We start from the raw sequence: 27,127 nt of genomic DNA on the forward strand, positions 1-27,127 counted from the left end.
TTCAATCTGATTAAGCCAGGAAGTGGTCCCTCCCCAGAGCAGGCAGAGAAGGGAGTGAAGGCAGGAACTCCCAAACAAGGAATGATTCCCCTGCCCCCCAGATCTAGCATTGGATGTTATTGTGTCAAATGTGTGGCAAGGACTAATTTATTACCTGTTATTACCTCTGTGGAAACGAATGGGGTTGTGGTTCCCAGTAGGTCAAGAGCCCACGTGTGCCATGGCCACCATCTCTAAGAGACCTCTGTCATTGAGACCTGCTTGCCTCCTGCTGTGGTTACCAAGCGTCTTTGACACCAAGGACTCAAGTGACAGAGGAAAATGAAGGGCCTGCTCCGGGCTGCCGGCCAGACGCTGGTTCCTCTAGGCTGTCTCAGTGTGTTCTCCGGAGTCAGCGCCTTCTTCCCGGTCTTTTCTTACAAGCTCTGGTTCACCGGATGGAGCGTTCGGATCGCTTGTCCCATCTGGAATGGAGCTTTGGTAGGAAAAGATTTCATTGAATATATTGAGAGGGGGAGGGAGAGAGGGAGAGAGGGAGGGAAGGAGGGAGGGAGGGAGGGAGGGAGGAAGGAAGGAAGGAAGGAAGGAAGGAAGGAAGGAAGGAAGGAAGGAAGGAAGGAAGGAAGGAAGGAAGGAAGGGAGAAGGAGGGAGGGAAGGAGGGAGGGAAGGAAGTTACAATGAGAAACTGGTTGCAATGTTCTTTTTGAATGATCCGACAGTATGAAGGAGTCCGACGTCTATGAAAGATCAGAATACACCTTGTTGTTGGGTACCGGTCAGTTCCCACTCACAGTGCCCCAAGTGTGAGAGCAGAGCGACCTCAGAGGGCTTGGCTGGCTTGACTACGCGTGAGGCTGGCGGCCAGGTCTTTCACCTGTGGAGTCGCTGGGAGGGTTCAAATTGCCAGCCTTTCTGTGAGCAGCCAAGGGCTTAACTCTTTGTACCACCAGGCTCTTTGAATTCACCTAAGACCATGGATTTCCATTTGTTGCATTTTGAATATAGGATATTTCTTTAAGATTTTGTTTTATCAGATATCCTTCTTAAAAATATGATCAAATAGGGAGCTCTCCTGGTACAAATGGTTAAGTGTGCAGCTGCTAACCATTATCACCATCAGACCCTGCATTCCTGTCTTAGTCTCTGCTTATCCTGCGTGCTATCATCAGACAAGGAAGCCGGGAGAGGCAGCACGCAATAGGACTCCATCTTTTTCTGGGTCTCATAAGTTTTTGGTTTTTTGATAGAGAAGTCTCAGCCGTTTAGTGATCTCTATTAGTGGAAACTCAGACTCATAGGGAGCCCATACAACTGCATAGAACTGTCCCTGTGGAGTTCTAAGGTTGTGACATGTAATACTTCACAGGAGTAGAAAGCCTTGTCTTTCTCCAATAGAGCAACAATGGTTTCGAACTGCCGACCTGGCAGTTGGCAGCTGAATGTGTAACCCACTATGCCACAATCGGGTTGCTATGAGTCAGCATTGACTTGATGGCAGTGAGTTTGGCTTTTGGATCAGTGGAAAACTAGCAGTCTCTTTCTCTGACGGTTTTTTGCCTTAGGCAGGTGTTGACTATTGCTGGCGATACTGTATCCCTAATGGATCCTGGTGGTTTGACAAGGAGCACACAGAGCAGAAGCTAGACCACAGATCTGTCTTACCAGTTAGGCCCAGAGAAATGATAGGATGGGTCTTGAACGCATTGCTGATGGGTGGAAGTTTGGTTTCAGAAATCGCAGCATCAGGGAGTGGAGTCAGAGAGGTAGCACTGGTAGTGGTGGACCTGAGCCCAAGCCCTAACTTTGCTGTTCTCCAGGTGTGGCCAGTCAAGCACAGGACCCTGAATCAACTAGAACGCCACACCCTTTACTTTTAAAACAGGGTAAAAGCACCTATATAGGACTGTGAAACCCCAAGACACTCAGGAAGAATAAACATGATTTGAACAAAGATTGCAGGATTAAACATTGTCCTGTCCAGCGGGAACAGCAACGTGGGTCCTGGATAGAGGGAGCGGGACGCGAAGAATGGGGACAGACAGGAGGCTGAGCGGTTCTCTTTTTTTTATTCAACAACAAGCCGCAGCCTATATAGGCAAGAAGGAAGGAGGTGCCCGCGGAACATGCAAATCAGGCTACTAATGATAACGCCCAATCAGAAGGCTACAAAAGCGCGCCTAGCGCCAGCGGTCAGCAGTAGCCGATCAGGTCCGCGGGAATGACATCACCTATGCTAATTAGGTGAAGCAGCACACGTGCTAACAGGGTGCTTGGTAGCCAATACAAATAAGGGAAAAGGTTAAGGCCATTAGGGCTTTTCTGCAAGGCAGCAAAGGGAAACAGTCTCTATCCCGGCCTGAGGCTGAGAGTCAAGCCTGTTGATGAGATCCTGGCTCTTGGGGCCCATGGTCCCCAACAAAACGTTTTGCCAATTTTGAAGCACTGCACAAAGGCTAGTTTACACGGTGCCTTTGATTTGTGTTCTACTCTCTGTCCAAGCCCCTTGGGCCTAGACTCTTCTACTTGCCACTCTTTCCCATCACTCTCTAGTAGCCTGCCGAATTCCCCATCCTGCATATCTCCTGGGCCAAATCTTCTACCAATCTTCCCTCAGCTCTCATTTTTCTCGCCTCTCACTGGCCTCTTTGCCAATTCTGAACGTGCCAGGCTGTGTTTCTACCTCGGGCCTTTGCACAGCTCTGCATTCCTCCACGAGGCTCACTTCCTAACTTCCTTCAATTCTTTGATCAAATGCCACTCTCTCACCCAGGCCTTCCTATTTAAAATTCCAACTCTTCCCAATCCATTCCCTCCAATTTTCTTAAAAACCATTTTATTGGGGGCTCGTACAATGCTTATCACAATCCATACATGCATCCATTGTGTCAAGCACATTTGTACATTTGTTGCCATCATCATTCTCAAAACATTTGCTTTCTGCTTGAGCCCTTGGTATCAGCCTCTCATACCATTCCCTCCAATTCATACTCCCAATCTCCCATGCCCTGCTGGGTTTTGTTTTCCCGCAACCTCGATCACTTTCTAAAATGCAGCATAATTTACCATTTACTGTGTCAGTCCGGCTGCTCTAGAGAAACAAATCCAGGGAGACTCATGTATGCATAAGAAAGAGCTGTATAGACAAGAGCAATTGAATATTGGGAAAACATCCCAGGCCAGGCCAGGTCAAGTCCATATGTCCGGTATTAGCCCCTGTGTCCAATACCAATCCACAAATTCCTCCTCAGACTCACGAAACACATGCAATGATGCCGAAGGCAGGACGGTCACAGGCCAGTGGGTGGAAAGTCTTGCGGATCCAGTGGTGGTGGAAGCATCTCGGGGTTGGCAGGGGTCTCCATGTGGCTTCTCCAACTCTGAGGCTCAGGCTGCCATCAGCCTGTTTCCATGTAGCTTGTCAACAAGAATGTCTCGCAGGGACTGAGTGTGTGTCCGGCCTCCAGTTAGCTATTTATCTCCTTAGTACCTCCAGAAGAGGTCATCAGGCTACAACCTGATTGACCGACTAGACTCCACCCTTTCACTGTTAATCCTCTCAAATTGACAACAGATTATGTAACTACCACATTTACTGTTGACTTTTCTCTTCTTTCACCACTAATTGTACAACGTACAGAGCAAGAATGATTTTTCTATTTACTGCTGCATCTCCAGTATCTCAAGCAAAGTGAGTTACATAATAGATGTCCAATAAATATCGTTCAGTACATATTGTTGAGTGAGTGAACAAACCCCATGATCTCTATTCTCATGGTACAGAATTAAACTCTAGTTAGGCTGCAAGAACTTAAAGTTCAGCAATTATTTATATTAAAACCACCCACTGCCATCAAGCCGATTCCAGCTCTTAGTGAACTATATAGGGTTTCTGAGGCTGTAAATCTTTAGAGGAGCAAAGAGCCTCAGCTTTCTCCCACAGAGCAGCTGGTAGGTCTGAACCTCCAACCTTTTGCTTACCAGTCCAATGCTTACCCAACAGCACTGCTGGGGTTCTTTACATTGGGAAAAAAAATCCTCATGAAAGGGAAAACAGTAAGAATTCTCATTCTTTAAATCACATCTAGGTTTAGGAGCCCCGGTGATATAGTGGTTACAGGTCGGGCTGTGATCCACATGCTTGGCAGTTCAAAACCACCAGCAGCTGCTGGGGAGGAAGACTGCGTTCTCCTCCCTAAACAGTTACTGTCTCAGACACCCACAGGGGTCGCTGCGCATCGGCATTGACTTGATGGCAGTGAGTTTGAGTTTGAATATGTATTTATCTCTTCTTCTGTTTTCTTTCCCCTAGTGACCCACAACCCTGTCCCTTTAGGGCCAACTTCAAAAGGTTATTCCACAACCTTCCTTGTCAATCACTTCTGAACTTGTCTCAGAAAAAAGTGTATCTTTTCCTGAAAAGCCAAGCATTTCAATCATATGGACGTGTCCTTTTACTAATGTTCAGTAACGCGCCGGGGACGTGTCGATGCTCGCATGGGATTCCGGACTTGGCTTTTGTTCAGGGCCTTTCCTTTGAGGCTTCCTAAGTCAGCGGTTCTCAACCTGTGGGTCGCGACCCCTTTGGGGCCCATACGACCCTTTCACAGGGGTTACCCGACTCATAACAGTAGCAAAATTACAGTGATGAAGTAGCAACGAAAATAATTTTGTGGTTGGGGGGTCACCACAGCAAGAGGAACGGTATTAAAGGGTCACGGCGTGAGGACGGTTGGGAACCACTGTCCTAAGTTCTTCGCAGGATTGGCCCTCACCCTCTCCCAGCTTCACTCTAACCCTCACGTGATCAACCGTGTTCCCAGAGTTGCTGAGCTAGGTTATTGAAAGACCTCAGCTGCCGCAAAGCATGCAACAGGGAGAGCAGCCTGTGTGCAGGACTGAGGTCTGACTCCACCCTGGAAAGCCTGCCTGGCAGATCAAACTCTGATGAAGAGCCTAGAGTGCATTAGGTTTCAGCGCAGTAAGGTCCAGTCAGGGGCCTTGGGCAATGACCGCAGCAACACTGCGTCCAAAACCTGGGTGGAGACAGGAGCTTGGAAGAAGGGCCCAGACTTCCCTGTGTATGCCTCCATTTCTTCATCTGGTAAAGACATGTCTAGCTTAAACGATTGTCCAAGTCTCTTCCGATTCTCACAGCCTCTGACTTTCAACCACCTGCTGGTCATCTCAGGAGACTCTGGGTAGTACCAGTGGCTAAGCCCAGTTGAAAGATTGATTGCACTGTCCACAGAAGCACCACAGAAGAAAGGCCTGGCATCCTACTTCTGGAAGGATGCAACCTTGGAAATCCTACAGAGTACAGTTTTACTCTGCAACATATGGGCTTACCAGGAGTCAGAATTGATAGTACCTGTCTGGGGGTAGGGTGTCTTGAGGTGTTTTGTAATGGCCAATTCTACCACCCATCTGTCAGCTTGTTGAACTGTGGTGACTTGTGTATTGGTGTGAAATAGCTAGAATCTGCATCAAACACCAGCGGAGTCCCCCATGGTGGGCAGGCTTCGGTGGAGCTTCTAGACCATGGTGGATCAGGATCTATTGCAGTTTGGTGATCTATTTCTGAAAGCAAGCAAACAGGGACCTTGCTAGACTCACTCATGTTGGAGATATCATCAGGAGGGACCATTCACTTATGGACAACATCATACTTGGGGAAGAATAGGGATCCACAGGGACAGGGAGAACCCCCCCTACCCCCACGCACAAGATGGATCGACACAATCACTACAGCGATGGACTAGAACATGGCATCATTGGGAAGTGCAGGATTGGGCAACATTTGGGGCTGTTGTCTATGAGGTCACCATGAAAATGAATTGGGCAATAACTATCTGTCTGCCTATGCATCCATTCCTCTATCTGTCTATGTAACAAGGATCATTTTTTTCACCCTGGTGTCCTATGTGTATTTAAGCTCAGCTTGTCCAGAAACAAATGAATCATGTGACACACACACACACATCAATCCTTTCGTCTCCTGACTTCCCTGTCATTGTCTAGCACACCCAACTGCAAGCCTTCGTGTGACTTTTGACTCAATTACTTCTTCAACACCAGTGCTCCTCAGCCTTTAAGGTGTGTGTGAATCACCCAGGAATCTTGTTTAAAAGTTGACTCTGGTTCAGGAGGTCTGGGATGGGGCCTTACATGCTGGCTTTCTAACAAGTTCCAAATGAGCGTTGACACTGCTGGTCTTAGGTCAGCATCTTTCACACCAGTGCCCTAAACCAACTCAACCCCCACCCCTGTCTCCACATCTTTATATCCAATCAGTTGACAGGAAATTATTATTTTAGGTCAGCATCTTTCACACCAGTGCCCTAAACCAACTCAACCCCCACCCCTGTCTCCACATCTTTATATCCAATCAGTTGACAGGAAATTATTATTTTTCCCAAGCGGTATCTCCTTACACATTCCTTTTTCTCTGTGGTCACTATACAGTACTCTCCACCCTTCAACGCTTACCAGTCTCTATCTCTCACCAAGGTATACCTAGGTAACTCTGCTAGCCAGAGTATGGGGCTCTATCCACTTGTCCATCATAAAATCAATCTACTGCACTACCAACGTGTACAAAAAGAAATAAGTAGACTAGAAAGGTTTAGGAGGTATCACATATAGTAAGGGCATTCTTGTGGTTATATCTAAAAATGCATAAAACTAGGTCATGAGGGGAACCAGATTCTGAACTGTGGATACAAACTCGAAAACCAAGCTCATTGCCACAGAGTCGATTCCGACTCATAGCCTCTCTGTAAAAGGAGCAGGGTGAGCAGACGCTGCTCACAGGCCCAAACTCACAGACCTGCTCCTGTGAGCTTCTGAGACTGAAACTCTTTACAGGAGCAAAAAGCCTCAGCTTTCTCCCACAGAGCAGCTAGTGGTTTCAAACTGCTGACCTTGCGGTTAGCAGCCCAATGCCTAACCACTACAGCACTGCGGCTAGAGGTTCACAAAAAACTCTGAAGGCCAGGATCCTACATCTACTTCTAGGAGGACCTACCCTCTTCTAATCCAGCATGTACTTGACAGCCAGGCTTGACTTTCTACATCTCTTATAGTCAGGTGAGCTCCTTCTGAAGAAACACTTTCTGTATTTCCTATTTGTCCCTAAGCTCCTGACATATTAGCCTGAATCGTGATGCCCTCTTCATCCTGGTATCACGTGGCTTTCTCGTTTAGTTTCCTGCCCCTCTCCACCAAGAAACAGTTGATAGTCTGCCACCGTCTTCCTTGGTCCCCAGGCAGGAACGCCACTTCCCCACCTTTGCTCTGCTCCCTCCTCTCGGGCACCTCCCATTGCAATCACACCCACCCCCCATTTCTACTTCCAGTCCCTCGGAATGTTGTTATCAGTTACTGTTCTCCCTGGAAGAGGTATCTTGTCACCAAGCTCATCTTACATTAAGAACAACAAAACACTCATTTTCTTGTCTTATTTTGTGGACATTCTTATATATGCATTCTTATCCCAGTTGGACTGTTGAGAGTTGGAAACCTTTTTTGCACACTTGGTGGCCTTGCTCGGGTTATTGAACCTCTATGTGCCTCAGGCTCTCCATCAGAAAGTGAGGGTCATTTATGGGGGTTCCAGGAGTTAACATGCATAAAGGGTTCAGCGGATTGCCTGGCACATAGTCAGCACTCAGTGAACAACGTGAGCTCTTGTCATTATCATTGTACCTGCCCAGTGCCTCTTGCATCCTGCGTTCAGTTACACCCACAGTAGAGGTTTGTAAGTGAACCAATGAGTACTTTGATTGATTCATGATTCCTCTAAAAGTTTCTGTTTCTGTTGTGACTGCTGCCTGCTTCCTTCAATTCATCTGCTTCTGAGAACCACATCCCTTACTTGGTGGGAAAGTTCAAAATCATTACGGGATAACAGTGTTAGCAGGAACTCTTGGACTACGCAAGGTTTTGTAGCATGTCAATGGCATGTCAAGTGAGCTGAGGGACCAGCGGGCAAGCCTGCCATGCCCCCCTCTCGATCTGGCTCCTCTGCTTTGCCCTGGCCCGTGTTCTCAGACACCCCTGCTCACATTTCCTGTCTCCACTTGACTTGTCTTCTCTGCCCTCCAATCGTTTCTTTCTCGTCATTCGTTCATCCCAGGGGAAAATAGAGAAATTTCAAAGAAAGTAATGAAAAACTTGAAAGCAGGAACAGAAGCTTCTATACCAATATTTACAGCCGCGTTCATCACAGCAGCCCAAAGGGGGAAACCACCAGTACCGAGGACCGGGTAACCAGACTGGTGCACACCGACAGCCAGAAAGAGGAATGCAGTCCTGCAAATGCTACTAACAGGGACAGACCTAGACGAGACCAAGCTGAGTGACACAGTTAATCACAAAAGTGCAAACCTTGCGTGGCCTCACACATACAAAGTAGGCAAATGCGTAGACACCAAGTTGGCTAGTATGGACCGGGAGTTGGCGGGAGGGGGAAGGAGAGAGTCATTATGCTGAGCTCCTGTTAAAGGTGGGGAGATAATTGGCCAAAATGCACCAGTGATGGTTGTTGCACATCATGAAGAATATCGTCAACGTCGCTGAGCTGGATACGTACAAAATGTTGATTTGGCAAATGTCTTGTTATACATGATGTCACTACGGTAAAGCAATTTTGTTTTAAAGAAAATAAATGGAAGGCAAGGGGCCATATTGTGAGTGTTGAGTGTAGGGGGAGATCCCGTGCATGGTCTAGCTCCCTTGCATGGTGGGGTACCAGTAATGAGGAAGATTCTCAACTCTGGAATCCTGCCTGCCCCCTCCCCACCCCCAGCACCACCCACAAGTGGTTCTGACAAGTTACTGAAGTGCATTCATTCTCCGGCTAACTCCATGAAAGATTCTTGTTTAGCGTTTGGGACCAACAAAACAAACTCCAAGCTGGCAGCTAGCACCCAAACGACAGGCCGGGCAAGTGTATGGCATTTTCCAATTTCTAGAAAGAAAGAAACAGTGCACACCACAAATAGTTCAGACTGCCTAGGATCGAGCCACCGATCGTGTCTGCTATCCCCTCCCGGGCTACCCTGACCGAAGAGTGTCAGCTGCCCCTCCTTTGAATTTTTGGTGCCTGTCTGACGAACCAGGTGTGAGTGACATCGAAATTGTGGACTTCGCCTCTGAAAGCAGAGAGAGGTCCCAGGCTTACGCCATCGCACTAGTGTTACAATTGCCCGGATAATGCTCCTTTTCACTGTGTTAGTTGTGCTGGCTCAGCATCCATAGGGTTCCTTGGGAACTTTCCTCCTGCAGAATTGAGCCAGGGACCTCTTTTGACTCCTAATGGTCCCATTTTGAACCACGGGAGTTTATGGTATGGCAGTGCCAAGTCTGGGATGTCCGGCACCGTGACATGAGAAGTTGTGTGTCTGTATGTGTGTGTGTTTCCCTCTCTTTCAATCTCTCTCAATCCAAAACATAAAATATGCCAGGAAAATGCAAAGCTAGATTGCAAAACAATAACGATGCCAGGCCCGAGCTACAAAAGCAGCACCCCACAGACTGGCCAGAGCTCTGTTGTCTTCCCCTGGAGCTGGTTGGTACCATTCATAGAGCCGTGCGGATTTCTCGGCCAGAGACCTGAATTGTGCTATTTTTAGACCTGTCCACAGTCTTGATCTTATTTTAAGCACATCTTTTCCTGGCTTGCTCTCTCAAACTCAAGACCTTCCTTGGCTAAGAGCAAATGATTTATGGAATGGGAATAAGCAATTTCCAGGCTCAAGACCACAAAGGTCTCTTACACCATACCAGGTGCTGAATCAAAGAAGAGCCAGGAGATGTTTTTTAAGCATTATCTTTTGCTCCATTCTAGTGACACCATTTCTTCCGTTCCTTAACTATTTTTACTCTGTGCTTTGGGCCTGTTCCTCTTCAACAGAGACCATAAGTAAAGGCTTTCTTTTGAAACGTGAGACATCATTTCTCCCAGAACAGTGAATTCCCCAACATGAATTTATTGTAATCATCATCTTTGCTACTTCAAAAGAAACAGGGATCATGCTGTGGTACCCCACCAGCCGGCCGAGGCTGCAGAATCTCAAGAGAGAGCCAACAGCAGAGGGGGACGCTGCCGTTGGGGTGGTGTTCAGAGCTCTCGGACAGATTTGGATTCCGGTTCCTCCCACTTGCAGTTTTAGCCAGGGGTGTGAGGCATCAACGATGGGCAATGGGTCCAAAGAAAACAGATAGCCAGGCTTACAAAGCCAGACTTCCATTTCGCTGACACTTTCTATTTCATGGAGGTTACAATCTCGATGGCAAACACAACACAGAGAAATAAAACATGAGCGTGTAGTGATTTCTGTCTTTTGGCCCTGCTGGCTTATTTTCCTCATGGTCATCAGTTTCTTCTGTGGCCGAGGTGGTGATGGGCGCCCTAACTACCTTTATGTGTTAGACTGAGGTGCCGGGAGGAACAAATTCATGGACCCTCTTATATGTGTAGAAGAGAGCTTTATATCAAAGAGTAATTGTATATTGGGAAAACACCCCAACCCAGTCCAGATCAAGTCCATAAGTCCAGTATTAGCCCATATGTCCCATACTTGTCCCTAAATTCTTCTCAGACTCACACAGCACATGCAATGATGCCGAATTCAGGAAGATCACAGGCTGGTGGGTAGACAGTCTTGTGGATCCAGTAGTGGGGGAAGCACCTCCAAGCTGGCACCAGTCTCCATGTTTCTCCTCCAGCTCTCTGAGTGTCTCAACAGCAGGAGAGGGAAGGCAGAGAGAGAGTGCCTCACACCACCAGGAAGGAAGAGAGGAAGTTCCCAGAATCCTCAGGAGAAGGCCATGCCCACAAGGAGGCATCAGGCTGTGGTCTGATTGACAGGCTCGACTCCACCCCTTTGCTCTTAATATCCTCGAGTTGACATGAGATTATGTAACAACCATACTTTAGCTATGTGCTGCTCCTTCTGGTTCACAGTAAAGTTGTCACACTGTGCGATGGATAGAACTCTTTCTGGAGGTATGGGGGTCATTTTTCCATGTTTCTTCCCACAGGCCATCACGGCTGGTGCATTTCTGCTGTTGACTCACAGGGAGTGGACCAAGAGATACCTGGTAAATCTATAGACATAACATCAGAAGGTAGAGTGAATTCAGAGGTCAAATCACTATTATTTTAGGATGTAACAGAGAAAAGCATGAATTCCAATTATAATGGAACTATCTTTAATTAATGCCTTACTATGATGGATTTCAGTAATCAACTAAATATGTTTTAGAGGAATTCTTCTATCTGATTCCTGCTCCAATAATTTTCTTCAAGTTCCTATGATTATCATGCTTGAGGAAGACCGAGTGTTCATGTCTTAAATGACATAGATGCAATCACTTTGAAGGGTGGATCTATAAACCCCTCTGCTTTTAATAATGTACTTTAAGTCTCAAGCCTTCAGTTTAGGGTGTTCTTCCAATCTGCCTGTTACATCTTCCTCCACAAAAGGATGAAAAGATTCTGATCTCACAGATTTTGACAGCCTCAAGGCAAGCAACTCAGACACAGACCTTGATCCGGTTATAGCTTTTCTTCCTATGGCTAAGGTGGTATTTCTCCAACGTTCACACGTATGTGAACCTCCTAGGGATCTGTTTATATGCAGATTCTAATTCAATAGTTCTCAGTGAGCATTTCTAACCAGCTTCTAGGGCATGCTGACGTCCCTGCATCAGGGAACTCACCGTGAGAAGCCAGGGCTTAGAACGGGGCGGGTGCTGGTAGCCATTTCTGGTTTTTCCCTTTGTAGACTAACCCTTCTTCATATGAGAGACGATGAATAAATAAATACGTGTTGAGTGGAACTGTTAGTATTCTTGCCCCAACTCGTCATTCTCATCCAGTGTATATCAGAGGGCAGAGGGAAGCTCTGTTATCCTAGAAGAGAGGTGAGCTCCCAGCGGCCCTGTCGTTCTTTCACCTGCTTAGGAAGCATGTGAAAGAACTAATTCTTCAAAGTAACACCTTGCTTCTGTTTCATTTCTAGTGGGAAGCCAGTCTCACCTTCGTGATTCTCAGCATTATGGGATGCCCACTCCATTTTGCAATCGCTTTGGAATCAGCCCTCCTTGGCCCGTACTGCTTCTACTCGTTCGCAGGGATCGCAGGCACCAATTACCTTGGCTATGCAGTGGCCTTTCCTTTTCCGTACGCGAAATTCTCATCCGTCTGCGTGGACCCCCGGCATTATGAAGAATACCACCTGGCGCTTCAAGTCCTCGACCTGGGCCTGAGCGTCGCCATGTTCTGTGCCTCCCTCACGGCACTTGTCAAGCTTTCTGCAAGACTTGTCCGGAACGGAGGCATAAATGTAAGCGTCACAAAAGGGGAACTAGGTCTTTGTTTTGTCAGGAACGTTGAAGTCCTTGTTGTTGTTGTTTTGCTGGGGTGGTTAGGTGCTTTCCTGTTGGTTCCGGCTCTTAGCAACCATATTTACATACACCAGAACGAAGCACTGCCCAGTCCTGCCCTGTTGTGATGTTTAAGCCCTGATGCAGGCACTGGGTCAATCCATCTGGTCCAAGGGCTTCCTCTTTCTCACTGCCCCACTACTTCAACTAAGCATAAAGTCCTTCTCTAGGGACGAGTCTCTCCTGACATCCTGTCTAAAGTACATGAAATGAAGTCTCACCATCCTTGCCTTTAAGGTGCCATCTGGCTGTACTTCTTCCAAGACAGATTGGCTTGGTTGTTGGTTAGTCTGTGGTACTTTCAATATGCTTCACCGGTACCACACTTCAAAGGCATCGAAGTGGAAGGTCTGATAACTCTTTTATATTTCCCACTGTCTTCTTTAGCACCATGCTAGCCAATATCTGGCACATAATAGGTGCTCAAGAATAGTTTTTGAAAGAGAGAATGGAAACATGGTGCTAGGATAACCAGAGATATGACTGGCAATAGCGCCCGCCCATTTGTACCTGAATCCACAATTTGAAAAAATTCCTAATAGAGACACTTATTAAGAGTCTGTAATGTGAAAATTAAAGGCAGTATCCTTAATATTTTCCCTAGTAGTCCAGTTCAGACATATTAATTTCACTTATGCTCCATCAGTTCAGAAGAGTAGACATGTTCTTTGCCTAGAGAAGATATAGAAGAAATTCTCCCACTCGTTCTGCTCCTACCCCACCAGAAAAGCTGACATACCCCGCATCATGTTCACCTTTCTAACATTTGCAAGGGAGCTAATGCTAATATTAATGCTAGGATAATAATAGTTACATTTACAGAGTACTTATTTGATGCCTATTAACTTGCTCATTTTACAGATGAAAAAATGAGGCTAAAGAGCTTATATCATTTGCCCAAGTTCACACAGCTAATGAGTACCCAAACCAGAGCCCACTGCCATTGAATTCACTCGGACTCAGAGCAACCCAGGATAGGCTCTTGCTGATAGGTTTAAACCACTGACTGTGGGGTTAGCAGCCCAACACCTGGCTCACAGTGCCAGCAGGGTCCTGGGTCCAAACCAATAGCCACTGAGTTGATTCCAATTGATCTCACTGCTATCGAGTTGATTCCAACTCCTGTTGACCCTTGAGGACAGAGGAGGACTCGCCTTGTAGGTTTCTGGGACCCTTTGTGGAAGCAGAAAGCCTCATCTTTCTCCCGTCCAATATGTAGCAACCCCAGATAGGGTCTCCATGGCTGTAGCCACACACCACTTATCGGCAACCCCGTATAGGGTCTCCACAGCTGTAGCCACACACCACTTATCCAACAGCACCATCAGGGCTGCTTGCAAAGCCATGAGTGGTTTTCTGTAATCAAGCCATGTCTACTCTAACTCTCAACACATACTTTTTAACCCTTCTCCCTCTGCTGAACCAGTGAGATGCACGGCTCTGGCCTGCAGGAAGCCTGGAGCTGAATCCCTGGAAGAAGAGCAAAAATGACTTGCCTTGTAACGTCCTATGGCAGACTCTGGTCACTCTGATAAGGGAGTGGTTTGAACAACCTCCCCCAGGAGTGAAATTTTCCACTACCTATTCTTGGATGGGTTTTACAATTTGGCCTAGCATCCTAGTAGACTCCGGTGGAGATGGGTAACACTAGCCAGTTGTTGTTTTGCAGATCAAAATAGAAGACGTGCTTTCCACATTCTCGGTGCCTTTGGTGGTCAATGCCGTCCTCCTCAACCTCTGCACAGGTCTGAGCTTTCTCTGGTAGAATAGGGTTTACCAAACAGGCCTGCCAAGAAGACCTAAGTGACCTTTCCCACAGTAACTGCCTAGACATTTGGAACTTTAGCCTTAGAGAGTCCTCCCTTGCAGTAAACAGTCCTCACTTCTAGAACCCTTTTGTTAAAGGGACACATGCCTGAGAGACTCACCATTGGCACCACAGTTTTAGAAGCCCTAGCATCTTGGTGTGGATAGTTAATAGGGTATCTGGCTGCTGCCAAGGATAGTACCTCCTACATGCAGATTCAGTGTGTGATAGAGGGCGGGGAGAAAGGAAGGGGGAATAGACATGCAGAGTTTGACGAACTAGCTCCACGCGCGCGATCCAACAGGAAGGTCGTGTAGGATAGAGTACCTGGGGAAGAGGAAATGGACTGAAAACAGAAATGCAGAGTGCTCCAACTTCAGTTTTTACCGGTACCCAGTCTGCTCGGGACACACCTTGTCCAGGCCTGGGTTCTGAGCCAGGTGTGGGGCCAACGCAATGAGAATGCATTGCCCCAGGTGGACCACTGCTGTCAGAGTGACCCAGGGTACTTGTTAGACCAGATTTCTAGGTCACTTCCAAGCCTTACTACAGTGGAGTTAGAGGCAGGGAATGGTTTTTCGGCACACTTCCCCAAGAGAGTCTGGTGGCTGATCGGGTTTAAGAAGCATTACTTGATTCAAAGACAGGCTTAGAGTCACTTTTGGACAGCCTTGCTTTGCCCTGCTGCAGAAGATGCAGCCCTTGTTTGCATGAGAGTTGGAGATTCATGTAATTTAATAACCAGCATTTCCTTAGTGAGCATCTTTGGATGATTTCACACCACTTAATCTGTGATCGCAGCTGATCGCGTGCCATCAGCCAGAATGAGCAACTGAACAAATAGGTATGTGGTGTTTTGTATTAATAAAGGCACCACTAGTGGCCTCGGCTCAGCAGGAGCACAGGCAACCTGGGCATAGCTCTTGTTCCTGCCTGGTAAGGTAGAAATCTCAGGCCTATTAGACACAACTATCTGCAATAAAATAAATGGATTAATTTATTAAAATCTCAGAAAACACTTAGCTTTGTGAGTAGGAAGGGTAGATAAATTGTCTCCTCACGCCCCCCATCTACGATAAACAAAAACAAAAACCGGAACTCTATCTTGTAGGTTCTGCACGTTATGACTCCCCACCGTTATGAGGCTAGATTTCCCACAGGGTGATAGAATTAGCCATTATTTGCTTTCAATTTTTATTAAAAATTACAGTACCACTGAACGTATGCTATTAGTTCCTACCTCTCCTTTTATATAGAAACAAAACATGAATAATATTTTCAAAAGCTGCTCTTTTAAGTGTCTGACTGGAGACCAACCTCTCTTCAGTAACTATCTACATATCGGGAAGTCTGAGGGCCAGTCAGATTCTTATTGGAGAGAGCAGTGGTTTGGAAGAAGATATGGGAAAACTGTAACCCAGGAAAGGCATCCGTTGGCACAGGAGGCTAAACACGGTCCTGCTAACGGAAAGGTAAATAGTTCAAACCCACGAGAGAACGATGAGGCTGGCTGTTTTTGTAAAGATTTGCAGCCTCAGAAACCCTATGAGGGAAGCTCTACTCTGCCCTGCAGGGTCGCTGTGAGATGGAATTGACTTCATGGCAGTGGGTAGTCAAAGGATTACATGAATTCACTGATTAAGACCCATCTATAGCAGTCAATATTAGGAGGGGGTAAAATATCCACTTGTAAGAGGTGTTTTTTTTTCCTTAGAGGCCCAAAGATACATTTTCAAATACGATTCAAGCACCCCCCCTTATTTATCTATCTATCTATTTATTTATTTTATTTCCCTGGGCCTTCTTAAAGGAGCCCTGGCGTTGCCAACGACAAGGTCCAACTGAACCCACCAGTCATGCCTTCCGAGAAAGGCGAGGCTGCCATCAAGATTTACCACCATGCAACACCCTTCTATTCCGCAGTTCGATTCCACCCTACTGCGGGGCCAGGAGTCAAACCCGTGTCTGGTTTGGTTTGGTATGTTCTTGGCTCTGTACAATTGAGGCCATCTTGCTCAAGGTCACACAGTGAGGGTGTCTGAATAGTCCAGGAGTAGCCAACCTGATCCTTCGTGAAGTGCTTGAAAAAGCCACGGTAGCCGGAGGACTTTGGTCAGCACGCAAGGGACCCGGGTGAGCCCGTCCTCCTCCAAGGGCCTCGCAGGAAAAGGTGACAGAGGACCGAGTGCCCTGCTGGTGAGGCCCCGACGTGACACAGCTCCTTCAAGATTCAGTGCAAGGGACAAACTAGCGAACACAGAGCTTCGGCGTCGACAGACGAGACTGTAAAACAACCATGGTAGGAATTGCCTACGCCCTTGGTCCAGTGGGTAATAAAGGGATGGGGAAGGAACGAAGGGGGCTCCAGACGCTGTGCGGCCATCCTCTGCGGCTCCCCTCCCCTCCTCCGAGCAGTGGGAAGCTCCGTTGGTTTTCCTTTCATTATTCACTGCTTGCTTTTGTTTGCATGAAAGGGGGAAAGAGAATATTTTCCCCCTTGTCATGTGATACATTGACATTTTTTTTGGTTGTGTTTGTGTTTTTGAATGAAATGAGGTCCCTCCGTGCCAACCCCCCTGAAAAATATCATGAAACCCTGTCTACACTGTTCAAAACCGTGGTGACCGATTGTGTCGTGACGACTGTTTGGTGCTTCTAGAAACCTCATGTGACAGGACAGCTGCCTCGTAGGCTTCGATTGACTGGAATCTTTATAGCAGCAGATGACAAGAGCGTATCTCCCACTTAGGGACCTCTATCCTTCTGGTCAGCAGTCAGTCGCTGAAGCGATGTGCCACCAGGATGAACCGATTGATCCATGGTGAAGCATCCTCGACAAAACACAAGACAAATTAGCAGCAAGATGAAGGGACTTCTATGGCTTGTGGGGGAAATTCCATTACCTTTTCATTCCGTTTTCCCATGAGTGTTTTGGAAACCCTCTTATTGGCTCCAATTCTCCAACTAGATTCCTGCCCTCTCACAGCAAAAACGTGTGCTTAGAAGCAAATTCACAGGCAACGACCCCTTCCCTAAGGATCTAGGGTGGCATCGTCTGGCTGGTACTTTCAGAAACTCAATCCCTTTGAGCGGGTAGAACTCATGCGGAGCACGGAATCTTCCTCCCAAGCTCCTTTATGTAGGCTTCTCAAACTGATCGGTAGAAAAATCAGACTCTAGAGAGGATTCTGCTTCTCACAGACAAAAAGCAGCTCTCTTCTTTTAGAAGTGGAAGCTATTTCAAGAGAAAAGCTGCAATGCAGTCGCCAGTGAAACTCCATCAAGGGCTGCCACCCCTTGCTAGAGGAAATAAGCCTAGAATGTTGACTGCAGGGTGTGTGATACTGTATTAAAGTAAGTTTGATATTTTGTCAAAGAGGGGGCAGTCGAGAGTGAGGAGGTAGTATCCTGAGAACCGTTTTTTTAAACCTATTTTTACTTCATAAATTATCATGAGCATCAATATCTTTTCCCCTGGACATACAAGCAATTTAATCTTTTAATATAAAATACTCTAGCATCCCCCCCCTTCCCACTCTTAATCTAAAATGTTTTTTGAAAACATTTTTGAACGAACACGGACTACACTTTATTTAAAGGCAAATAAGATTTCCCCTGAATACAACCCTACAGCACAGGGTGAGCTGCTCCACGGGGTTTCCAAAGCTGCAGCTATTATGAAACTAGGCTTCCACGCTTTCTCCCAAGGAGTGGCTGGTAGATTCAAACTACCCACCTTTCAGCTAGCAGCGGAGTGCTTAACCACTGTGCCCCCAGGGCCCCCAGAGGACAGGAGCTTCAGCAGAATCCATTTTCTATAGTCAGAGCAGACTGCAGAGCAAACTGAACTGATACTGGTGACTCTTTTGGAACGATCTTAACATTAATATGTCAGCAGAAACCATTGGGGATATTACAAGGTTGGTTGTTTTCATTTTTATCAATGAAAGGGACTATTGAATGGTGATTCTTAGATGCCCACAGGAAAGAAGAAAGAAAACGGAGGAAGCAATGAGGGTGAAAACAATGGGGGGTGGGGGTGGGGGTGGGGTTCAGGTTGTGGGGACAAGAATGACTCAATGAATCTTCCTCTCCCAGGCTGGGCCGGGGGTCTATGCAGCAGGGTCTGTGTGGAGAAGGCAGCCCCTCACCACTGCACACGCGAGCCAACACAAGCTAGCACCCTCTCGTCCAGAGGACCCCAGCAATGAGGACCTCCTAGCAGCTTCCCAGGTCTATCAGGCTGTGATTTTGAAGTCAACCTTCATGCCGTTTGAGAAGTCTAGCATCTCGACGGGAGCATTGTACGTGGAAGAAGAAAAAGGAGAGTTTCACACGATGGAATGACGGGCTCTTGACATAGCCTAAGCCACATGAACGTGTGGCGGGGTAGACCACGTGGCTGCTTTACCATGCTAGCTCACGACATGTTCGTCTCACCCAGCGCATTATATCACAGGTTCCCAGAATACCCGGAATGACTTTATAGAAACACCTTTCTTTGCCCAGTGTTTAATCAGCCATATCAAGTCAACCAGAAGGATCTTGTCAGCCCTCTTCACAGAGAACAGAAGCACAAAACTTACACCAAAAAAAGCGAGTTGCCATCAAGTTGACCCTGACTCCCAGTGACCAACTGACCGCATGAGTGTCTGAGTAGCCCTGACTTCAGTAGGGTTTTCAGTGGCTGGGTTTTTGGAGGAAGGTCAGCATGTCTTTCTTTTGAGGTAGCTTGGAATGAACTCAAACTTCCAAATGTTCACTTAGCAACCAAGTAGGGTAATTGTCTGCACCACCCGGGACTCTTAAAAACTTCCCACCGTAATGGAATGAATAAGGAATTTATAATCCCAGTTCATTTGTAAAAGGGTTGTTTTTAAAGGCTCTGCCTTCCTTACATCAGCTAACTGACCTGTTGTCATGGATGAAAAGGAAAACTTCTGGTGAGAGCAACGGAAGGACGACATATTATTCCTAGTGGTGGGAGCCTTGGTGGTGGAGTGGTTATGTGTTGGGCTGCTAACTGCAAGATTAGCAGTTCAAAACCAGCAGGCCCTCTGAGAGAGAAAGATGAGGCTTTCTACTCCCAAAAAGAGCCAACAACAAGTATAAGAAAGAAGAAAATGTCCTAAAGTTGATGGTGGGTAGTGATTGCACTACTCTTCTTAATAAAATTGGAATATTGAATTGTCTGATACATTAATTAGTTTTACCTCAATAAAACTTTTTTTTGAGTTACAGTCTTGGAACCAAAAAGGGCATTTCAACTCTGTGCTAGAGGGTCACTGTGAGTTAGAATCAACTTGATAGCAGTCCGTTAGTAAGTGAGTGATCCTTGGTGGCACTGTGGGGTAAGCATAGGGCCACTAACTCTAAGGTCGGTGGTTCAAGCCCACCTGCTAATCTGCAGGAGAAAGATGAGGCTATCCACTCCTATAAATATTTATGGTCTTGAAAATCCTATATAAGTTTGCTGTGAGTTGGGATCATTTCAATGGCAGAAGATATACTGAAATTAAGGTGCCCTGGTGATAAACGGGTTCATCTTCAGCCGTCTAAACCCACCAGCTGATCCTCATGAAAAAGATGTGTCAATCTGCTTATGAAATCCTGCAGCCTTGGCAATGATGAGGGCAATTATAGTTCTATAAAGCCAGTATGGGTTGGAATCAATTCGACAGTCATAGGTTGGTTTCTCCTCTTCAACCAGACATAGAGCTACTGCTCACTAATGTTTGACTCTTTTCCTCACCTGCCTACGATTGTGAACCCAAAGCCCTAAAGATGATATATGTCCCTGCCTTTCATTTAGTTACAGAGGTTACGGGGAAAATGAGAATTGGACAAAGCGGCTCAGTAGTCCAAATGAGGAATAAGAAGATCTGAATTAGGCAGCAATGATAGGCATGAGGGCTGATGTCTGACACATTCAGAGGAAGAAGCAACAGGCTTTCATTACATTTAGCATGTGGGACAAGGGTGAAGACCAGGAAGATGCTAAGCATTTTCAGCCTGTGAGCGAAGGTAAAGTAAGAGGATTTAGTGTTAGTCCCACGCTTGTCACTTAGGCAAATCTTTCATGTTGTGCCCCATCGCTCATAAAAAGTCACTGTGTGAGAACTTAGAAGAAATCTGAGACCTCCTTTCTAGAATTCTAAGAGTTACTAAAGATTGCCACTGGATATTCTATGGCAAAAATTAGCCCCATGTCAGATACAAATGAGGCCTTGTTTTGAGTTCCTGGCAGATCCAGTTCTGGAGAGCGTAGGCTACATGGCTGTTTCCATCTAGGCCAATTTTACTGTCAGTTGTCTCTTCTGTTCTTCTTCTGAAACTACCACGGCAGATATCACCCACGAATGGCCCCTATGGATTCTTTGCAGTTGACATCTTTCTTCACCTCGTCACAGCCATGGAAACTGCCGACCACTCGCTCCATAAAAGCCCCTCCCCCTTTGACTTCCAAAAAGAATGCACCATTCTCTTCAGCTCTTTCTTCTCTGTGCTTCAATTCCTCAGTCTCCTCTCAGGGCTCCTTTTAGTCTTCCCCTTTCTGAAAGGCTGATCTTCTCAGAGACTGCCTGTGGGCTGATGCTTCCCATATTCACATCTGTGGACAGTGCCCTCTCCTGATCTCACGGCTTCCATTTCCAGCTATCTTCCAGCCACCTCTTCTGGGTATCCTACATGCATATAAAGCGTGGCATGTGCACAGTAGATCGCCCCCCTCCCACAACACCTCTTTCTGAATGCCCAGCTCTGTTGCCAGCATTCATGACCCCAAGCCAGAGCCCTGGAGCCTCCCTGACTCCTCACACTATTGAGTCAACTGCCACTTCCTGAGGATGACACTTCTTAAGTATCTTTCAGTGTATCCCACTTTCCATTCCAACGGTGATGGTTCTGGGTCTATCTCCCATCTGCTCACTCAGATGTCTGTGCCTCTAGACATGATCTTCATGCAGGTTCCACCTTGAGCTTTCTGAAGTCCAAGTCTGGTCGTTGTACTTCTCTACTTTCAATCTCTAGGGAGTTCTCCTGCACACCCAAGATTGGTTTAAACGCCTGCGCATGGCATCCACCTGTGCCCAACTCCTTCCCAAGTATGTGAGTTCTCAGAAAGCAGGGACGATCTTCCCTCAGTCAGCAGATGCTTTTTGAGTGCCTGTATGTGCCAGGGTCTGTCCTGTATGCAGCACTGGGCACACAGTGAAAGAGGAGGGAGGAGCGAAACAGAGGAGGGAGGAAAAAAGAGAGCAGGAGGAGGGAGGAAGAGCGAAAGAGAACAATGAACTAAGATCAGGGGTTACAGCCTCTAGACGAGTTTGCCTTTCAACCAGCTCTGAATAGAACTGACTACTTCTTCCTCCTTGCCGACCCCTCACATCACACCTTTCCATTTGCTTGATCCTGCCTTCCACATAGAGGCCAGATATTAAAAACCGGTTCTATCTTAGTAATTGCTCAATGAATTAATGTCACTTTGAATGATTTTTTGTTTGTTTATTTGTTTCTCATCGGAGCCTAAATGGAAAGAGAGAGAGAAAATTGAAACCTCGAAGTTCCTGTAACTAATGTAGAGGTAGTCCTTGAGGTTCGGACGAGATCCATCCGTGTGTCTTTCAGAAAGCATATTGAAATCAGAATGGGTGCTTAGGGCTCTGATTTAAGCTCACTTTAATGCAAGAGAAGGGAGGCCTGGTGGTGCTGTGGATTAGACCCTGGGCTGCTAGTGGTCAGAGCTACCAGCCACTTTGGGAGAGAAAGGTCAGGCTGTCTGTCCCCATGGAGAGTTGCAGTCTTTGAAGCCCTGCAAAGGGTCACTCGGAGCCAGATGGCAGTGGGTTGGTTTCATTGGTGCATGAAAAGACTCCATTATTTAATTATTTTACCTCATTTAAAAACTGCACAGGCAGCCAACGAAGGTGACTGTGAACATTTGTTACAAGTGGCAGCTGGTTCAACCCTTTCTAAATGATACATTTACCAACACATTACCAAAGGATACATGGAAGTAACAATAAAAGACAAGTCGTTGTCCAGAAGTCAAACCCGGTGGGTACTGACTATATCGAAGACCTCAAGAAGTGTCTCAGCAAGCTTTTCACTGGAAGTCCACATCGTTGTATTGCCCAAGTGTCGCACTGAAAGTCCATGTACGTTACACAACCCTCTGAATGGTGCCCGCTCGAGTTGTGCAAGGGAGTTCTTGCTAACAGGTCCGGAAGTCTACACTTCATTCTGACCAACTGACTTGGGCCCATCTGCTCCCCCTTGGAGGCCCTCCTGCGTTTCATCCTCTATAAAACGGTGTGAACTTGAACAGTCTTTTCCAGCCTCCCATGGACTCCAAACCCCTTTTCCTGTGAGTCTTGGACTGGTAATGAAGCCTCGGATCAGCCCGAAGTGACCCCTGACATGGAGGTCAGACATACCTCTCCGTGCCCCACACGTATGGCCAATTCTGATGCCATCTGTCACTCCCACAACAGGCTCATGAGGATCAGGAAGTACGTAGGCAACTTCTGGAACCCTCCCTCCCCCCCGCCCGCCCGAAGGGAATAGCACACCCCTGTCTTCTTCAGAGCAGGGGAGTGCTCTCAGCTCCCCTCTAGACGGTGCACGAAGCAGGCCCTTCTCGCAGTGGCGTCCCTGGGGTCAGTCTCATTCAGCATGGAAGCTGAGGTTCACCTCCCCCATGGTTACCCTCCTATCCAGACCTTTCAGAATTCTTAGCCAGGTGTATTATCCATTTATCCATTTATCCACATCAAACAATATGTGTTCAATCTGGTTATAAATTTCTTGAATGTAATTTTCTAGGTTAGATAAATACTAAGAACAAAAATTGTTGCATAGAATCTTTCAACATTGAGTTACAACATGATGAGTAATTAAGTGGAAGCTTTTAGGGGGTGGAGGGGTGTTATTTCCTTCTTTCAAAGCATTACTTCATTCTCAAAAAGTGTATTAATATAAATTTACAAATTCTAATTAACATAGTGTTAAAGCTAAGACATCAGAAAATCTGACCCCCCAAAATAAGCAACTATAACAGCTTTGGCAGCAGTGAAAACAACACACCTTCAAACTTTCATTGTCATTGGATAATATTGGCAGCTCTGACCCGAGTGCATGAGAAGGTTCGAAAGGTAAATTAGCATAGGGTTTTAGTTCTATCGGTATATTGTACATTTAAGTTGGGCTTATAAAACAATGTTTTTGTTGCTCTAACTCACTGCGGGAGGATTTTATAAAAAATAAGAAATTCCTGCTAAAACACTGCACAAACATTTTATAGACAGTCATTTGGGGGGCACCTCCTTTGACATTGTCACCCTGTGAAATCTTCACCCCCTTGTCACACCACAGCACGCGGGTCCCTTCTCAGCTGCCTTATTCTCCCGCCTCTCAGCCCCCTGAGGACAGGGCTTCTCAAGAATTAAAAAACAAACATCATTTTTTTAACAAACATTTTTAGAGTTGTTTTTGAAGAATATCTTACAAAATTGAATTGAATATCTAATTTTGAACATATTCTTCATAGGCAAGTTTCTAATTTTCCCATGTAATAAGTACTATTTTATCTCACATGAAATTAAGTATATACTAAAAAAGCATTTTTTGAGATACAATTTTAAAGTGACCCATGTCATGTTGGGTTTGAAAGACCAATGTGTATTTAGATATGGAAACGTGACTGCGCCCCTATGTACTACATACGAACGCTGAAGAGATGAGTGTAACTTGGGGACCTGGGGAAGACCATCTCGAGGCATATGTGCAAAATGAAGACTCATTTTTAGGGATCTGGTACTTGGAGTTTTCAGCATCTGTGTTTCTTATACCATCTATCTTTGTCCCGTGGTTATTATGGTTATAGAAATTAAGCGATGCACATAGTTAAAAATGCACAATCATTTAGTTTATATCATTTTGACAGTCACAATCCAAAGTGGTGTTCAGCTAAACCCACCCTCCCACAGGAGCTCCCAAACACTTCCACTTGAAAGAGACCACTTCCACTCTTTTCATATTCGTGTTTTAGATGGAAATGGAGATAGGTGGACATCTTAACGCTTGTAATGATGTTATTAATGGGCTCTTTGTAGAATGTCAACCTGTGTGCTCTCCCTGAGGCACACACGGGGTCACCAGTTGGGAAGTGTCAGTCAGATGCTCTTGGACTGTCCGAGACTCACCCTCCATGTCCCAGTCATTTGGGCCTTGCTGTTTAGCCGTGGCCAGCCCACGGGCAGGGGTGGAGAGGGAGAGCACGGCCTAAGGATACTGGCTTTCCGTGGAAGGGGAATCAGTGAGAGATTTGTGGGGATAATGAAATAGAATATTTCCAACTGGGACCATCCCAGTAGGTTTGGTTGACTGAACGCATCATACCAGGTTCTAGCCACTCATTTCTAGGCTAGCAGTTAGCATACCGCAGTCTACAGGCCAAAGCCTATCAGCTGCCTGGTTTTGAATGGCCTACAAGCTTCAAATTGTTTATTTAAAAAAAAGTTTTTTAATGGATGAAAAAAATCAGCAGTAAAATCCTATTCCATGGTGTGAAAATTATATGAAATGCAACTTTCCATGTCCTTAAATAAAGTTGTATTCGAATGGTGCCATACACATTATTTACATATTGTCTACGATGATGTCCAGCCTACCACAGCATAGTTAAATCATGGCGATAGAGACAGTATAGACCTAAAAGATTGCTGTCTGACTCTCCAGACAGCTGCTGGCCAATGTTTTAGGGACTTGATCTACATTGGGCCTGTGGAGGAAGCAGAAGAAAACAAGGTGGAGTCTCTGTTCACGCAGGATGGGCAGAGAAGAAACAATAAACATAATCTACAACATGAAATCAGATGTTATAAGATAGTAAGTGCTTTGTAACAATAATGCTGCAAGCAGAAAACATGAGGCAGGGTGCCTAGGGCTCAGAAGAGCTGCAGGTCGCAATATTAAGTTTCAATTTTAGGTCTTCCTTGCTGTAACTAAAAGTCTTACCTTGATCTAAAGCCCTGACTTAAGGTCCTGCCTTAGCCAGGGTATTTCAAATTGAAAAACAATTCACGTGTCATGGGGAAATCACTGTGGCCGTGGAATCTGAGCAGAATCTGCAGGGCGGAGGAAGGAACAGAGGGCTTGCATTTCCATATCAAAGAGCGATGGCTTATTGAAGATGGCTTTGACCATGATTTAGGATAGATGGAGAGAACCTGTTGTGCCGTGGGACTTTTGAAGTCAGACAGTCTGAGGTTTAATCGTCTGCTCTATCACTTACCATCTGAGTACCCTTGAGCAAATCAATATAAAATCTCTCCCAGCCAAAAGCTCCTCTTTTTAAAAATGGTGAAAGCATCTGTTTCATTCACTGTGGTAACCTGGAAATGAGGTCATCATTTTAGGAGACTTACACACAGGGCATGGCACTTGGTAGGTGCTCAAGTAAGGTCTCTACCTTCCCTTGACTTCTAATTAGATTTAAAGCCTTGGCTCCTGATCAAAGATTTTAGAAAGTGCCCTTTAACCTCTGTTAATTATGGAAAAGCCCTAAACCCAGATAAAACAACCAGCAAGTGACCAAGAGACACACTGAACAGAGAGGCTCGCTCCCTCAGATCGCCTCAGCCCACAAAAAGAATGGCTCCTGCTGACTGTCTTATGCCAATGCCGGAGTTTACTACTCCTACAGGGCTTCTTCCCGGGACCTTTCGCCACCCCTGCAGCAGCACCGCCGCTTCGGTCATCTCGGATGGCTCCTCTGAAAACCATCCGTGGAACCGTGAAGCCACAGCTTCCGTCACCCTTCACCAGATGCCCTGACCGCAGAGCAACGGCGAAATCGAACGTCAGAAGTGACCTGCTCTTGTCTTTGACGCACTGTAGAACTAAACTTTGTTTCTCTCTGCTTCCTAGGGGCGCAAGAGCGAACAGTCCATCTGAAGCCGTGGTCCTTCCTCCTGTGCCTTCCTGGTGGCCAGTCTCTTACAGTGTTTACCTGCGGATTTTTGCTCCCTGAACTTTTTCTTGCTGTTTTGATAACATACCAAGCATTACACATTTTAGGCCTATGGGGTTGTTACATTTGTCTTTTCTGATTTATAGGCTATCATATAGAAATGGAAATGATATCATTTTTGCCATAGAAACTTTCATATCTAAAATATAAATTTGCAGCGAGTGGATGTTTTCTTTAAATCCCCCTTGTTCTCTGCATGGTGTTTCGTTAAGTTTTAATTCCATATTATCTATATATATATTTTAAAACCCTAACCTTTTCTCAGCCTTTCTTCATTACTATTACCTACCCCCCACCCAAAAAAAACACCCAGACTTATTGCTATCAAGCCAATTCTGACTCATAGCAACCCCGCAGGACAGAGTAGAACTGCCGCTTTTGGATTTCTGAAGCTTGACATCTTTACGGTAGTAGACAGCCTCATCGCTCGCCTGCAGAGCTGCTGCTGGGTTCCAACTGCTGGCCTTGCAGTTAACAGCTCAATGTGTAGCCCATGATGCCACCAGGACTCCTTTTTACCATTACTAGAGTGACTCTAAGTCTTCAAAGCACAATTCAAACACTGGTTTGAGAAAGGCTTCCCTTAGTGGATGCTGGCCCCAGCTCTCTGAATCTGGTCTTTGGTACCCATAACAAAAAGCTCATGATGAGAGAAAAACATTACAGGCCTCCCCTTTTTCCCCTTTGATTTTGGCGAAAATACACACAGTAGAACAGACACATACATTCATCTCTATGTGCAACCTAGGAACACTGGCTACATTCCTCATGTGTGTCACCATTCTCGTGACCTCTACCCAGTTTGTCACCACCACTGACTTAGACTCCTCCTTGAACT

At 46.1% G+C, this 27,127-nt stretch overlaps 1 protein-coding gene across 1 annotated transcript; it reads left to right on the forward strand.

Annotated features, from left to right (window-relative positions):
* The first annotated feature begins 321 nt into the window (after window positions 1-321).
* Window positions 322-26,411, forward strand: TMEM212 (transmembrane protein 212). Its single transcript, XM_045297378.1, has 4 exons — window positions 322-480; window positions 11,045-11,104; window positions 12,028-12,351; window positions 26,187-26,411. Exons 1-4 carry the CDS (start codon window positions 322-324, stop codon window positions 26,211-26,213), a joined length of 570 nt encoding a protein of 189 aa, XP_045153313.1. The 3' UTR covers window positions 26,214-26,411.
* The last annotated feature ends 716 nt before the right edge of the window (window positions 26,412-27,127 follow it).

The sequence above is a fragment of the Echinops telfairi genome, unplaced genomic scaffold (assembly GCF_000313985.2).
Source record: "Echinops telfairi isolate 266 unplaced genomic scaffold, ASM31398v2 ScPeMD7_7420;HRSCAF=8458, whole genome shotgun sequence".
Lineage (NCBI taxonomy): Eukaryota > Metazoa > Chordata > Mammalia > Afrosoricida > Tenrecidae > Echinops > Echinops telfairi.

Excerpts from the sequence above, each read along its gene's own strand:
- TMEM212 (XM_045297378.1), top strand. The coding sequence starts at position 322 with ATGAAGGGCCTGCTCCGGGCTGCCGGCCAGACGCTGGTTCCTCTAGGC. Across the intron at positions 11,105-12,027 it reads AGTGGACCAAGAGATACCTG|TGGGAAGCCAGTCTCACCTT; the intron begins GTAAATCTATAG and ends TTTCATTTCTAG. Across the intron at positions 12,352-26,186 it reads TCCGGAACGGAGGCATAAAT|GGGCGCAAGAGCGAACAGTC; the intron begins GTAAGCGTCACA and ends TCTGCTTCCTAG.